This window comes from Daphnia magna, linkage group LG7 (assembly GCF_020631705.1).
Source record: "Daphnia magna isolate NIES linkage group LG7, ASM2063170v1.1, whole genome shotgun sequence".
NCBI classification, from domain to species: domain Eukaryota; kingdom Metazoa; phylum Arthropoda; class Branchiopoda; order Diplostraca; family Daphniidae; genus Daphnia; species Daphnia magna.
In genome coordinates, this window is record NC_059188.1 from 4,074,875 (window position 1) to 4,090,159 (window position 15,285).

The 15,285-nt window shown below is 39.7% G+C and overlaps 3 protein-coding genes and 1 long non-coding RNA gene across 4 annotated transcripts; 3 read left to right on the forward strand and 1 right to left on the reverse strand.

The window, feature by feature from the left end:
• Positions 1-3,687: 3,687 nt before the first annotated feature.
• On the forward strand, positions 3,688-4,545 carry LOC116923849. The gene is made up of 3 exons (XM_045176187.1): positions 3,688-4,015; positions 4,090-4,272; positions 4,331-4,545. Exons 1-3 carry the CDS (start codon positions 3,688-3,690, stop codon positions 4,543-4,545), a joined length of 726 nt encoding a protein of 241 aa, XP_045032122.1.
• Positions 4,546-4,560: 15 nt separating this feature from the next.
• On the forward strand, positions 4,561-5,259 carry LOC116921870. The gene is made up of 3 exons (XM_045176462.1): positions 4,561-4,775; positions 4,843-5,017; positions 5,088-5,259. The coding sequence occupies exons 1-3, from the start codon at positions 4,581-4,583 to the stop codon at positions 5,237-5,239; spliced, it is 522 nt and encodes a 173-aa protein (XP_045032397.1). The 5' UTR covers positions 4,561-4,580; the 3' UTR covers positions 5,240-5,259.
• A 2,533-nt stretch (positions 5,260-7,792) lies between these two features.
• LOC116921869 lies at positions 7,793-8,859 on the forward strand. The gene is made up of 5 exons (XR_004393687.2): positions 7,793-7,904; positions 7,960-8,074; positions 8,142-8,337; positions 8,423-8,572; positions 8,640-8,859. It is a non-coding gene; the product is annotated as an uncharacterized LOC116921869 (long non-coding RNA).
• Positions 8,860-10,237: 1,378 nt separating this feature from the next.
• LOC116921865 (eukaryotic translation initiation factor 2-alpha kinase) lies at positions 10,238-15,006 on the reverse strand. The gene is made up of 14 exons (XM_032928227.2): positions 14,481-15,006; positions 14,135-14,415; positions 13,839-14,072; positions 13,637-13,776; positions 13,468-13,576; positions 13,190-13,412; positions 12,923-13,131; positions 12,637-12,866; positions 12,154-12,558; positions 11,410-12,066; positions 11,035-11,352; positions 10,907-10,975; positions 10,731-10,823; positions 10,238-10,659 (listed from the first exon to the last, which is right to left on the reverse strand). Exons 1-14 carry the CDS (start codon positions 14,798-14,800, stop codon positions 10,567-10,569), a joined length of 3,381 nt encoding a protein of 1,126 aa, XP_032784118.2. The 5' UTR covers positions 14,801-15,006; the 3' UTR covers positions 10,238-10,566.
• Positions 15,007-15,285: the final 279 nt, after the last annotated feature.

Here is a 15,285-nt window from a genome sequence, read left to right on the forward strand (position 1 = left end):
CGCGTTCTCCACAAATGCGAAAATCTCATTTGTGCCCAAGTTGGTCTGCTCCGACTAGGGCTCGGCCCCGGTTCTCGAAAACCCGGGTTACCCGCGGATCGTCACCAAAAATAGTCGCCCATGGGCGATCCGGGTAGTCTATTTGCCAAAGTGGGTAGGCTGGGTGGATTTGATGGGCAAACCGGGTATACCCACCGCCATTTTGGAAAATGGCGGCTTGCAAAGCCCCAAGTTAAATTAAAAGGGAGGGTAGCAAAAAAAAATTTTGTGGCGGGAAATTCAAGGGGTGTCACTTGATTTCAGGGAAAAACTTGGGTAATCGGGTAGGAAATCGGGGATAACCGGGTTTTGAACCCGGGTAATGGAAACGGTTTTCGAAATTGTGTTACCCACATGGTACCCGGGTAGGTAGTGGGCACAAAGTCTTAGGAACCGTTACCCACCGGATCCAATTTTTTTGCCGAGAAGACCTACCCATTCGCCCAAATACCTACCCATTCACCCAAATACCTAACCATTCGCCCAAATACCTACCCATTGGACACGGGGCCGAGCCCTAGCTCCAGCTGTAGCTTCTTATCGAGAAACGATCTTCTTCACGTTAAAAATGAAGTTTTCATAACTATAATATAGATTTCCCTCTTTTCTTCCTAGCAGCGGGTACCCTATTCATTTTTTCATTTTTTTAGCCGAAGAATTTCGTTTGCAGCCAGAAATTCGTCTGCTACAAGGGTGAGCAACAAACCATTCACAAACAATAGTTATATAAAAATAAACCAGATAGAACTGGGGCTAGAAAAAAAATTGGGAAATGAAAACAGAAATAGGGTACCCACTTCTAGGAAGAAAAGGGGGAAAATCTTAATAGGTCCATTTCTGTAAAGTTTGTCTTGTCTATTCCATATTTATATTGAATAAGTAAATGAGTGACAGGTTAGTGTCATTAAGTAATTTGTTTTATTCTATGTAAGATTAATTGACACGTTAGTGTCATTGATTAATTTTGATTGATTTAGGGTATGATTAATTGACACCTTGGTATCATTTTTTACACATTTGGTGTCATTCTTGACACGTTAGTGTCACTTTCCAACTCATTCTCTTTTATCTCTGCAAGCTTGGTGCTTAATCCTGGAGCAGGAGGGAAGGAGAAAAAGAAGAAGAAGCTAACAGAAGGACAGAAAAGGTGGCACAATCGTTATAATTACGAGAAGGAACGGAAGAAGCGAGAGGCTGCAGCAGCTGCATCATTAACCTCATCTATCCCCGCCGTCCCCGAAAGGTCAGTGGTGTTCATATCCACCGATCTTCCGCTTCGAACTGTCACAACCATTGGCCCGTCCGTTGCCCCCAATCAACCAGCACCAGCCAGAGAACCAGGAAATCCGGATAACCAAAAGGGACTCTGCAACAACTGTCCATCAGCAAACCACTTCCCAAGCGAAGAAGAGAGAGCCCGCAAATTCATTCAAAGACGAAGAGAAAGAGAATCCGAACAGGCTGCTTGACAAAAAGCTATTGATGAAAGGAGGTCCCGAGAGGCAAAAGAAAGAGAGAAAATAAAGAACTGAAAGAAAGAAACGAGAACTACATGGAAAGGTGACATTCGTGCTACCGATTCGGAAAAGAGAAAGAAGAGGGCATTGCAGACAGAGAAGAAAAAAGAGCTAAGAAGAGGTGTGAAAGATTAAAGATTTCGGAGGTGTGAAAGAAGAAACAGGAAGAGGAAGAAGAAATAGAGAGGATGCGGATAGAGATCCATTTTTTAAATTAACATATTGTCACCCAGACAGCACAAAAGTTCCATCGTACATCCAGTATCCTTCCAGTCGGAGAAAGAGGTGGAAGATAATTGTAGTATCCCGTGCATTTGGTGGATGAAGGTGCTTGTCAAAAACCCTTTTTTACTCTACTTTTCGAAACGGACTATAAAGTCAGTCCCTACACAGCCAAAAGAATTGACGATACCATGCCAATGCTATCGCAATACACACCAGGAGATTTTTCAAGGAAACCAAGGCCTTTCACAACCAAAATGAAGGCAACTGAATGGCGGCAATTAAGACTTTACACTGACCCAGTTGTTCTTTTGAACCGAATTGCACCGGAGAGGTATGGACATTTTTTGACTTTCTACAGTCATGCTTGGAAGTTTCTTTAGCAGGCTAATCGGTCTATATCCTTCTATTTCTTTTTGATGGAGGAGATACTTTGGTGCCTACCGTACCCCTTTATGCTATTCCTATTTCTCTTTCTTTGCAACCCGCGAAAAAGGTGCAACATTAAATGTAGGAAAATTAACTGAAACGTGGAGGAAGAGAAGAATGGAAAGAAAACGAGGGTATGGTAGGCACCATAGTATCCCTTCCGTCCAAACAAAATGAAAGGATATAGACCCATTTGCCTGCTAAAGAAACTTGCAAGCATGACTGTATGTCGCTAGCAAAATTTTAACGTGTTCTAGATTTCATGTTCAATACGGACGGTACGCAAAGGAGTTGTTAAGGAATTCTGTCCAAAATGGGTCGATCTTATATGGACCTACCTTTATTTCGTATAATATCCAGAACTTAATTCATATTGCTGATGATTGTGATAGGCTTGGAGCTCTGGATAGTTTTTCAGCGTATGTTTTCGAAAACCATCTCGGGGTTATTAAGCGTTTGCTCAGAAAAAGTGAGAAACCATTACAACAAGTCGTAAAACGTTTGGCAGAACTAGACAGACAACAGAAAATGGTCGAACCTTTGCATGATATGGAGACTTTGTACACATTAAAGTTTAAACACACTGATGGGCCTACTGTGCAAAAATACCAGGATTTCAACCAATTTAAGCAAGTTCATTTTAAAAGCAATTGTATTACAGGTAAAACAGGAGATAATTGCATTTTACTTTCCACCAAAGAAGTTGTCGTCGTAGAAAATATTATTGAAAGGGGCGGAGAAGTTTTTGTAGTTGGCAAGTGTTTTAATTTACTAACAAATTTTTTTCCGGATCCATTCCATTCTACAAATTTCGATATTTTCAAATGTCAGAATTTATCGACAGTCAGGCAATGCTGGCCCATCACTCAAATAGCATTTAAAGTTTATCTCATACCTATTCCGAATAGTAACAATTTTGCAGCATTTCCCTTAGAAAATATGTCTTAATGTTTCATTTTTTAAACCACCATTTTCACTTATTTTCCAATAATATTAGAAAATTTATTGCAACACGTATAACAATGAAATAAAGATTCAGTGTACAGTTTAATAATATATATTTTTGTTTTAGCGTGCAACATGCCTCGCCTCAAAGCACGACCGGGAGGAGGCCCAACACGTTCAAGTGGCCGGAGTCGACAACCAAAACAATTTGATGACTTTATGGACGTTAGTTTCAGTGAGAATGAAATTCCATCGTTATTAAGCATCCCCAAAAGACCAAGTCAATATTAAAACATTAGAAAAACAGCGAGTTCACGATTGAAGGATGGATGCAGTGTCCCAGGGAGAACGAATGTTTCTTCTATTACCGCAGTTGGAAGAAGTGGGGAAAAAGATAGTTGTGTGACAGACAGACGTCGTGAAAATTTAAGAGGTTCTATTGAAAAGAATGAAATGAGGAGCGAGGTTCGTAAGCTTGATGGTGGCGGTGCAGAACATGGTGTGAGCGGAATTGGAAGAGACAGAGTTGCTGGAAATGGAGGAAGAGGTGGTAGCGGTAATCGAGGGCGGAGTACAAATGGAATTCGTGGACGAGGCGGAAGCGGGTGTCGAGGACGGGTTGGAAGTGGAGTACGTGTTGCAAACGGGAGTGAAGGTATTTTTTTTTCTTTATCTTATTTATTTTTCAGACATTATAGTTGAGGGGGACATTAGGATCACTGCTACCGTTTTGGAAAAGACACTAGAAGAGAACAACGTAGAGTATGTGCAGGATGAGAACACTGTCACGCCTGAAAGCAATTATCATTTGGAAGTAGACGACATGGATACAGCAGTTTTGAATGACGAACAACATGATCGAGGTAAGGGAGTGTTAAATAAGTAAATAACAATTTTATTTAAACTGTTCACATCTTTTTTGTTTTACCGTATGAAGATTGTGAATTTTTAGCTTTTGGAGGTGACAGTGGAGGTGACAGTGGAGGTGACAGTGGAGGTGCTGAGGGGAGTTGTTTGGATGATGTTTCTTCTGGAATTGATGATCCGGATCATTTGCATGACGTGAACAACTGCAACGAAAGTAATGGTCAGTTAGAAAAATCATACACGTCAACAAATGGTAAAGTATTGCACATTTCTTTTCATAACAAACTTAATAAGACTGCCGTAATTTTCAGATCAACGAAGGAAGGGATTAGCTGCGCTATGTAGTGTTCCGGTTCGCCATCAACCATACAATCACTTAAATACCCCGGATACGCTGGAACAATATGTCGCTCGCACTCCACAAGAGGCTGCTAAAGTGGCGTCTCGAGTGTGGTCAGAAGAAGGTATTATTATTTCAAAACATTTAGTATTATTTGTAAGTTTAACTCACTTCTTCTCACTCTAGAGTTCCATCCATACACAAAGATATCCTTCGAATATATGAAAATTCTGTTAAAGCAACTAATGTTTAAGGTGGATGGATTAGAAGCGGACAAGAAGCTTAGTGGTCCTTGCCACTGCAACGTGGAGGATTCCGATGCTATCGAAGAGGTCTTAGGTTTGCCCCTAAAAACTGTTGCGGAAGTCCAACAACTGGAACGATCATTGGGACTGCCTCCTATGCTGCAAAAACTAGTAAGTTTATATAAAAAGGTTTACAAAATTAACATAAAAAAAAAATAAAATATTCAATTTTTTTTAGAAGCTAGTGCTATTGCGCAGAGGTGAAAGAGCCCTTAGCAATATGGTCTACCGTATTATGGAAAAACTTTTTTCCGATCAAGTTTGCGCTTCATACACCTGGACGGGGAAAACAAAAAAAGGGGAAAGAAAAAATTGCTTTAGTGCACTGAGGAGGATTAATGCAGCCATATTCAGTAAGGACGACTAATACTTTCACTCACGTACTTTGTTCATTCATTTAATGCATTTTCTATTTTAACATAGGTGCCGTCCGTGCCAGCTCACGTCTCCAGGTGGAGGAAACACAGGATGATGACGTAGAATTCTACATTCGTGAATGGCTACGTCATTCACAGGAAAAGTGTGACCGAAAAAGAATATCTCCAGCTGCTTACGAAGATCCAATGGATCAATAAGGTCCTAAGTCAATTTTCAAGTTTCCAAGTAATTTTTCTTTTTGTGTAAAACAAAGAAATGTACAAATACAGAAATCTTTGTAAATGTTTATGTTTAATAATTTTAAAATAAGGGTACAAACTTACTGGGAATAAAGTATATAAAAATGGGTAGATACAAAAAGGATACACCTAGGAGGTTATAAGGTAGTCTTTAGGAAGCGGGAGATCCGTTGGAGCTTGTGAGGAGTGACACCAGGAGCATCAGGAGATTCGTTTCGGACAGCTTATAGGCATCCCCTAGTATGTCCCATCCCTCCCACAAAATACTATAGGAGCTCCTAAGGCATGTTTTGTGCCGTCTGGGCATAATTATTCATGTTTGATTGCTAGTTCAAAACAGTTAATGCAAAGAAAATCTCGTTGTCATAAATGACACGTCTTGTGTTTTAACCCAGTTACAGCGTATCATATCTCGTGCCCTAATAAACCAGTTACAGCATATAATGACGCGTTTAGTGTCTTACAGCCTAGTTTTTGGTCTGTAATTGACACATTTAGTGTCTTACAGCCTAGTTTCCGGTCTATAATCAACATATTTAGTGTCTTACAACCCTGTTTCGATCTTTTATCGACACATTTGTGTCTCGAAAGACCAGTTCCAAATTAGTAATTGACACATTTGGTGTCTTAAATAAATCAAACCGGGTTTACAATTGAAACATTTAGTGTCTTACGACCCGGTTTCGGTTCAGATCACATTAGACAACACATAGTCTAAAACGGATTATCAATGCATTCAAGCTGCAGTTGCAGATTGATCTCCTGTAAAAAGTGCGTATGCACCTTAAACAGTGTAACGAATGCTGTAAGTGTCATACCAATCGGTGTGAAAATAGATCAGTAACAAAGTACACTGACCGAAATACTGCAATGGATCAAGACGCTTTAACCATGGCATTGAAAAACTTGATGGCTAATCAACAACAGCAACAACAGATGTTCCAAATTCAACAACAACAAATGCTACAACAACAGGACGTGCTGACGGCCCTGGCGAATAGACTACTTACTGTGCCAGCTGCTGCCGTGCCCATAATCCCCGCCTTAGCTCCGACCGCGATAATCCGGACAAAACGGAATTCCGACATTAAATACGAGGGATTAAACGGTGAATCACTTCAAGACTGGTTACAACTGATCAATCGAAAAGCCTTAGCAGAAAGTTGGCAAAACGTGGACAAAAGGAGAGAAGCCATGAGCTCTTTATTCGGTAAGGCACTAACCTGGTACAAGGAGATTGGCTTAAATCTACCTCAGTGGGGCGACTAGATAGAGAGCTTACGCAGAACCTTTGAAACACAATTAACGGAAAGTCAGCGGCAAAAACTGGTAGAAGAAAAAAAAACTACAAAATGAAACCGGTTCCGCTTACGTGCTCGATAAAGTCAAACTATGCCGACGAAGGGCCATCCCCAATTCTCCATTAACGACGCTGAATTGACCCCCTACCTCATACGCGGATTATACCGTCCAGAGATACGCTCGGTAATAATGGGAAATCAGTCGACTCCCGGGAACAAGAAACGAAATACAATGCTACAACTGTATCACATTTGGCCACTTCGCACGCGATTGCCCTCTCCCAAATACTTGTTTCCCAACGCAAGCAACGAACCCGTTAAACGTGCAAGCCGCCCCACCGAGGCAGGGGCGGCAATAAACGAACAATAAGTCGTCAAATCCACCAAGCTGGCGTTGATCGAAGTTCACATCGCAAGAGTAGGGCCCGTAAAAGCCATGGTCGACACAGGTGCCATGTTCAGCGTTATAGAGAAGAAATTGATCCAGCATCTATTAAAAGAAGAAAATTTAGTGGGTGGAACACTGTTGAGCTTCAATAAAGAACGTGTTCCGATAGTGGGAGAAATTCCACTAACGGTTAGATTCAAAGACAGAGTAGTGGAGTTGCAAAGAGTAACAGTGACATATCATGCTTTGTTTCCCCTGATCTTTAGGAGTTGATTGGATGGGAAAAAGCAACGTCGGTGTGAAACCGAGCATCCAAGATCATTGCCCAATGGAAGCTATCATCTTCCCCGAGCAATAACTCATATTGTCCGTTTCATTGTCAACACCCCATGAATTAATCCGGGTTAACTTCTGACCCTTTTTAAGCAACAGGGGTTAATTGGATAGGTTTGTAACTGGAACGCGGACGTGTTTGCCTTCTATCTTTACCAAACAGTGTGGGACTATCCATTCTTTGTTGTGAAAGGCTGAGTGGGCCCTCTCTATCATCGTCGTCTCGCTTGTAGTTTCTTCGATTCTTATGTAGACCAACTTCGTCGTTCTGACTGGAATGACGCAGGATTCCATCACGTATCGTCTGATTCGCATGGGTGACAGGGCGGGCGAAAGAGTGATTGCCGCTAGCCAGAGTTGCCGTGATCGAACTCAATTTTTGATTGAGATCAAACTCAAACTCAAAAATTGATCGATCGCTCCACTCATTTAAGAATGAGTTTGATCGCGATCAAACTCAAAATTTTTGATCGAACTCAAACTCAATTTTGCAATCAATATTTCTTACTGCACGCCATCTAGTGATAGTAAATATAATTAAGTGCCAAGAATGTTACTATTTCAGTCGTGCACTAGTGAAACTTTCAACGTTTTTTGAAAAGTACGGTCAGATTAGTTTCATAAATTTCATTATTGTATTTATATTTTCCAATTAGAGTATAGTAAAGTGAAGCTGTGTAACAATAACTATGTCAGGCTGTCCGATAATGAAGATTTTGGTGATGAGAATGCATCTCCAAATACGAATCATGTATCGCAACCCAATGCTAGGTAAAATTTTTTGATCTAACTATCAAATGTATTGTGTGTGATTAACTTTTTGTTTTTATTTATGTAGCAGCACTGTAATTCCTTTAAAGAAACTGGTTCTACCTGCAGAATTCTTCACATATGTAGGGGAAGTGCCTGGCCAAAATGCCAGTCTATATCGGTGTCTATATCCTGACTGCGTCCCAAAAAAGAAAAGGGATGGTTCTGAAAAACCACTTGTGGTGCCTCATTCTTAACGATACAATGCCAAAAGGCATTTCTTGGTGGGTGGTATTTTCTTACATATATTTTTAATATATATTCTTGCATGTCAGACTCACACGATAACTTTTCATAATACCCTTCCAGAATCATGATCCCAATCAGGAGCTTGGATATCTTAAACTTTGGGAAGATGCTGTAAAAAATCTGGATAATTCAAAAAGTCTCAACAACACACCTATTTCAGTAAATAGACGTGCCATAATTACACAAGAAGATCTTGATAGTTGGGTGTTGGTAATTAATTCATTTCATTTAGACTATTTAATGTATTTCTTTCATAAATGTTGATATTTCTTTTTAGAATTTCCTCGTTGTTGACGTCTTACCAATTTATACCGTCGAGAAACCTGGTTTCAAACAACTAGTTCATTGTCTGGCCCTAAATCTAGCTTTATACGGACGAACGTTTTTTACAAACAGACTGGAGACTATATACAATGAAAGAAGGTTACAGCTGATTGATTGAAGAGATATCAACTTACCGACAAACATTTTGAAATGTTACTTTTTTTTAAAGTTAACAAATAACAACCAAATGCTTAATAATTGATAAAATCAATAAATGGTTGAAAGAGTTAATCAATTATTTGTGTGTCGAATTAATTCTTTTGGCTTGTTCGATATAAGTAAAAATAAGGAAATTAACAAGAGAAAACGGTTTAAGTCTTAAATTAAAGCTCAAAGAACAAATATCTGTACCAAATTTTACATTGTGTTTATTTTATTGACCGATAGATGGCGCAGGGAAATTAATCGCGACGATAAGTTTGATCGAACTCAAACTCATTGTCAGTTGAGTTTGATCGAACTCAAAAAAATTGATCGCATTTCATTCATTCTTCGTCTACACCTTTTATTTCATGAGGTTTTCGTCTGCGTTGTTTGAAAAGTTATTGTTATTGGTAGCTTGCCAATGCCGCGGTTAAAGCGTCTTGATCCATTGCAGTATTTCGGTCAGTGTACTTTGTTACTGATCTATTTTCACACCGATTGGGATGACACTTACAGCGTTCGTTACACTGACTTTCGTTTAGAGTGCGTACGCACTTTTTACAGGAGGTTAATCTGCAACTGCAGCTTGATTGCATGGACAATCCGTTTTAGACTATGTATTGTCGAATGTGATCCTATCAATAACCTTATTTTCCCTCTATTTATTTTATCGGATTTTTTTTTATGTATAGGACAAATTTCTTTGTATCTTTTATATATTTCTCGGTGTTTTTATTCTCGGTAAAATAAATAGAGGGAAAATAAGGGTATCATTGCATACGGCAACTCTGGTTGGGGCTGAAAAAAAGGAAATTTCACGATTTAGCTTTCTACCAATCGCCTAAAATTAGTAAATAAATAAAGAAAAATCGGAAAATTACACCTCACATAAAGCTAACGCAGCCCTTTCTTTAAAGACCTTACTCGTATTTGCAGCCCAAAGCCGTTAAGTCATAAAAGAAAGCTTAAGTGACCATATTTGCATAAGATCCTCTCGGCTTTCCAAAAACTTTTTCGTCGTTTTTTAACTTACCCTTCCCGTAAAAAAATTTTTGAAAAAAATTTGAGATGTTCTTACTATACATGAGAACATTCACACGAATTTTTGTAGAGTTAAATGAAATTCTAGCAAGGAAAGGACCGCAAAAACAGCGTTTTTGCACAAGGTTCTCTCGGGCTTCCAAAGAATTCTGGTAGGTACTGTATACAGTAACCATGCCGTGCCAGAGTAACCATGCCGTTGAATGAACTAATTCTGTACAGACCATGGGGCATAGTTCTTATTTGTCTACTTCTTTGGCTCGTCATGCTTGAAATCAAATTATCCTGCCTCAGATCTTTCTTAGCTGGGTAAAGAGGAGTTGACATCCCACATCACTTTTGCTTTAGAATACCTAATACAGACGGTCTCACGAAGATGTTTTCTTGAGAATAATAAGTCTCCTTATACATTGAAAGATTAAGTTTGAGGGTAAGCATGAAACAAAAATATGTAAAGAGCCAAGTACTATATAAACTTTTTTTTTCTTAAGTTAGCCATTTCAAAGCTGTTACCTTCTACTTAGATAGGGAAGGATGGATCAAATAAAATGCACAGCCTGCTGTTTTTGAACGGCTTGTTAATATAGGTAGGGTAGAAAACCTTTGCACAAAATTTACATGTTTCAGTACCAACACTGAAAGACCGATGCAGGGGTAGCGGGGCAGGAGAGGGGTATACATTGACCATAGGTCACTCAGGAATTACTACTTGTGGAAGAAGTCCGCGTCGTGCTACGAGGGCGTACTAAGCTAAAGAGTAAGTATTCCGGAATGTCCACCATCGGATCCTTGATAAATTACAGAAGCCGTGGGTAAATTGTAAAACATGTCTATGAGTAGAAGTTGAACTTTATTTCACCTGAAAACTTTTTAATGGTGTAGACGATCGAATACCATAGGTAGTTGGCCTTTCATCAGGATTTCGGGAAAGCATTTTACGTAATAGTACCGCCTGTAAGTTGAAAAAAGACATTAGCAAACTGTAGCAGCAACCATGCACTACATTGTAATAAGGTAGAAATGGGACGGAATTACTTCTTCCGGGTATTTCTCGGTGAATCCTTGCGGGAACCTCAATTTCCGTAGCTGGGATATGACAGTTACCTGATTTTAGGTAAAAAGTCATCATTTATGCTGAAAATATCAAGTTATACGTTTTATACCTGTTCCATCTGTGTGGTAAGGGGCCAAAGCAATTCTACCAAGATCAGACCAAGTGAATAAATATCTACTTTGTGATTATACGGTTGGCCTTCAATTTGCTCAGGACTCATGTATAACTGTGTACCAACTTGGTCGGTGTGAGTACGCTGGAATGGAGAAAACCCAAAACCACAATTAGCGTTTCCGTCAGGAGACATAGGCGAATACAAGCAGGCCTCTTCGGCCATCGCAGTAACTAATCCGAAGTCCCCTATCTTTATAGCCCCATCAGGAGCAAAGAATATATTTGAGGGTTTTAAATCTCGATGAATCAGACCCTGTGTTTCAAAAAGATAATGAAATAAGATAAGACATTTATCTAATTTTATAATCACCTGGAGGTGAACATATTCCACAGCTCGAACAATTTCGTTGAACATCTGGAGAACCTGATATGTATCACGGTGAGTGACATGCGCACGCAACCACTCACGTAAGCTTTCTTTTCGACAAAGTTGCATTTGTATGAACAAAAACATTTTGGCGTCTGATCCAGGGTGCTGGCGAGTTTTCGGCATATTTTTTTTACGACCCTTCGCCATGGAACGGCCAACTCGAAACGGTTTTCTCATAACTGCATAGTTGCCTTTCATGTCACGTGCATCTGTATTTTTGGAACATGTTTCTGAAGTTTCATCTTCAAAACTCAACCCACTGCAAGAACTTTTTCTTTTCCGACTAGAATCTTCGAACACGACATCAAATGAGTCATTTGTCAATGACCTACGTCGCAGATCGATTGAGTTGATCTGCTTCGATAATCGAAATTGATCAACTGAGGATTTGTCGTTTGAAAATCCAAAACCATCAGAACTGTATGGTTCGATTTTCGATATGCAACTCTCTTCTCCTGTGTTGAAAGGAGTAGGTCCATTGAGCGATTCGCTATCAATCCAAGCTGCGTCTTGAAATTCTTGCCAACCAGGTGGGGGGCATTCTATCCAAGCATGGAAGTATCTTACAATATGAGGGTTGTCGAGCTTTGCTAAGGCCTTTTTCATTGGGAAATTATGCAAATGTGACAGGTTCATTAGAATTAAATAACAAATAGGTAGAACAACAAATGAGTATTTTTGTACCTTAACTTCGCGCATGACTTTTTCTCTAGCTTCCTCGCTGTTTGGAAGCTGAATGCGTTTCACTGCATAGTGACAATCATCTAGCCGATTCCGAACTTCAAATACTAACCCAAAACCACCTCTTCCGAGACATTGAATCGGTTCGAAATCTGTAAGATAGCGGGACACGAATGCAGGTGGGCCACTGCCAACATTAACCTGTGCTGGGGCTTGTTGAACGACCACCGAATTCATCGATTCGTCACGTGCTTCTTCTCTAATGTCGATGGCAGGATTATTCAAAAACGTTGCACCGTCACCCACTATGTCAGTATCTGGCGCAGTAAGACGAGCCAACGGAGGAACTATTGCACTGATGTGGCGATGAAGCTCAACTGCCCATCTTTGCTGTAAGAATTTAACTACCTATAATTCGAACAGCAATGTGAATAATTAAAAGAATACCAGAGTAAAAATATGAAATTTGCATGGTGTCATGCTAACCTGTCGAGTAATTATCATGTGGAAGACGAAAGCAGTCAGCAGGCTGATGAAGACCACTTCACGCCACCAAAACCATAACGAAACGATGACTATATGGACCGGTGTATTTCTCCCACCCTCCCATAACTCTTCTTCCTCTTCTTCAATGCGAGCAGATTTGTCATCTTGAATTGTTGGTTTTTTAGCATTTTTGGGTAGTTTGCTCTCTTCGAATAAGTAAAACCCTCGATCTACAAGTTTTAAAAAATATACACATAACTCTATTTCATGTTTGTCCATTGTCTACCGTAGGGGTGATCTGTTGAATAGCGAACGACCAGGGCAGTGAGTTTAGGATCATTATCTTCTTTAGCAGGCTTTTCTCTATCTGCTTCACTTTTGTCCTCGACAGGTGCCACGGTAGACGTGGTGAAACGGCCAGGTCGGCCTTGGTAAGCCAATAAAGACGTTTTTGCAGTTAAAGGTTGCCATGGTAAACGAAGAGAAGATAACGCACTATGGGAAAACAAAAACTTTACTTGTTGGCATCTTTGTTTATGTTCATGTTTACCACCTTAAGGAAGTACTTGGATTCCCATCCGTTGTGTGTTTCGATTGTTCCGTAAGCGTGAAATCTGTCATACGAGCACTTTCTTGCACATATAGCTGGCTATTGTGGATACCGACGTAAAGAAGAGGAGACGCAATGGCCGTCGCATCTTCGTGCACGTCCGGCTGACTTTCCAAGGCTGGGACAAAGTTTGGATTAAACAAGTCAACAGGCGTTAAGATCCCTCCTAGTAACATCCATCGTTAAGTTTTCTTTTTTCAACACACAACATTAAAATCCACCTATTAATTTCCATACGTGGACAACCGGACTATCAAACTTCTGTTTCCACAAAATTTGGCCAGGACGCTCCGAATGAATGGCGCAAACCAATCCATCTGGGACAATCACCTGCGCCGTCAATGACTTAATTTATAAAGCACTATTACTTTAAACTTGCATGCGAAATACTTTAAATTCCATTGGATATTGTTTTAACATATCGGTGGTTGGTTGTGCTTGTACGTAAGCTTCCTCCGTTGAATGATTAACAACACATTCCACTTGTTCTTTTGTAGTCTCGATGTTTTCAGATTTACATCTCGAGAACGCTATTAAAAAATGATTGTTCTACATAGATCATTATGTAATTCTAAATGACTTGATCTCCTACAATCGGCATTGGTATGAATAAGAGATGCCTCATGTCGACCGACACTAAAATTCCACCGTTCTGTTCCAGTTCGCGGTTCTATCGCACGAACGATTTGGCTGTGCCTTCTTAGAACTAAGAATTCGCTGCTTGTTCCAGCTTCCGCCGGTTCTACATGGCAACCATCGGCAGAACACATATACTGGAGATGTCCAGTATGTACATCAACACCATAAGTTCTAACTTCTTTGCCACCTGAAATTTTGATGTCAAAACATATTCTAATTTTTCTTGCAGACCGGTTAAGTTACACAAACCAGTAATAAGAAGGTCATCTGCTTCATGGTATGATGAGTGCAAAAGTGAATCAGCTGATATAGGTATAGGCTCTATACCTTCTCCATCAAACTTATACAATCCTCCATCCAGAGAGGGTATTAGTCTTACAAGTTTTCCATGGCTATTTAGTTCCACTTTGGATATACTAGATGATAAAAGGCTACCAGGCCCAGTTTCAATTTTCCATAATACATTGCCTTCATCAGATGCGTCAAGGGCAGAGAGAGTACCATCCAATGTGCTCACAAGAAGAAGATGGCTAGAACAGAAATGACACTGAATCAGTTTTTGTACATATTTATTAGTGATTTAATTCAGGCTTACCTCTTTTTGGTTGTATTTTTAATAAGAGTACTGGATTCTATGTAGTGAGGCAGTGATGTCTGAGAATCCTCATCGTCATCTGAATCAATTACATCATCCCAGTAGTGGTCAGTGTTCTCTTGATTCAATGACTCCAACAAAGATTTTTCTTTTCTAAGAACAACATTTTCCTGAATGTTAACTTTCTCATCTTGAAAAGAATTGTCAATGTCTTCCAACTGCAAAATGTTGTCTTGCTTTGCACCAGATATAAATGCTGTACCCAATACGAACACAACGGTAAATGTCGCAGCCACCAAAAACTTAGTCAGTGTCACCATTTTACCGACGGGGTACGAATTTTCCACATGAAAATGACAAGAATACACACTATGAAAACACACACATAACTTTATACTTTAAAGGAAGTCCATGATCTAGGCAGCGATCAAACTAGCATTTTCACAGAATTTCGTCATTCCGAAATAACATAACCCCTTGTCTGATAAAATTATGGGGATCGACAAAAATTGAATCTGGCCAGTAAATTTGTCGTCGGGTTCGTAAACACGTCTATTGGCCATTCATTCTCGTCCCCTATCGGCCATAACTGAAATGTCGTTGATGTTGAATGACTGAAATAGTTCTCATCGATGATATCAACGGCCCGATATGCATCATGTAGGTCATATTCTGGAGGTGTTTTTAAAGCTAAAAAATAGCATTCTTTATCAATCGTAAAGAAACTAACTTAAGTTTAAAACAAAATCTGTTTTTGCTAGCATCTCTACCAACAGATGGCCCTTCAAGCCACCTCAAATTCAAT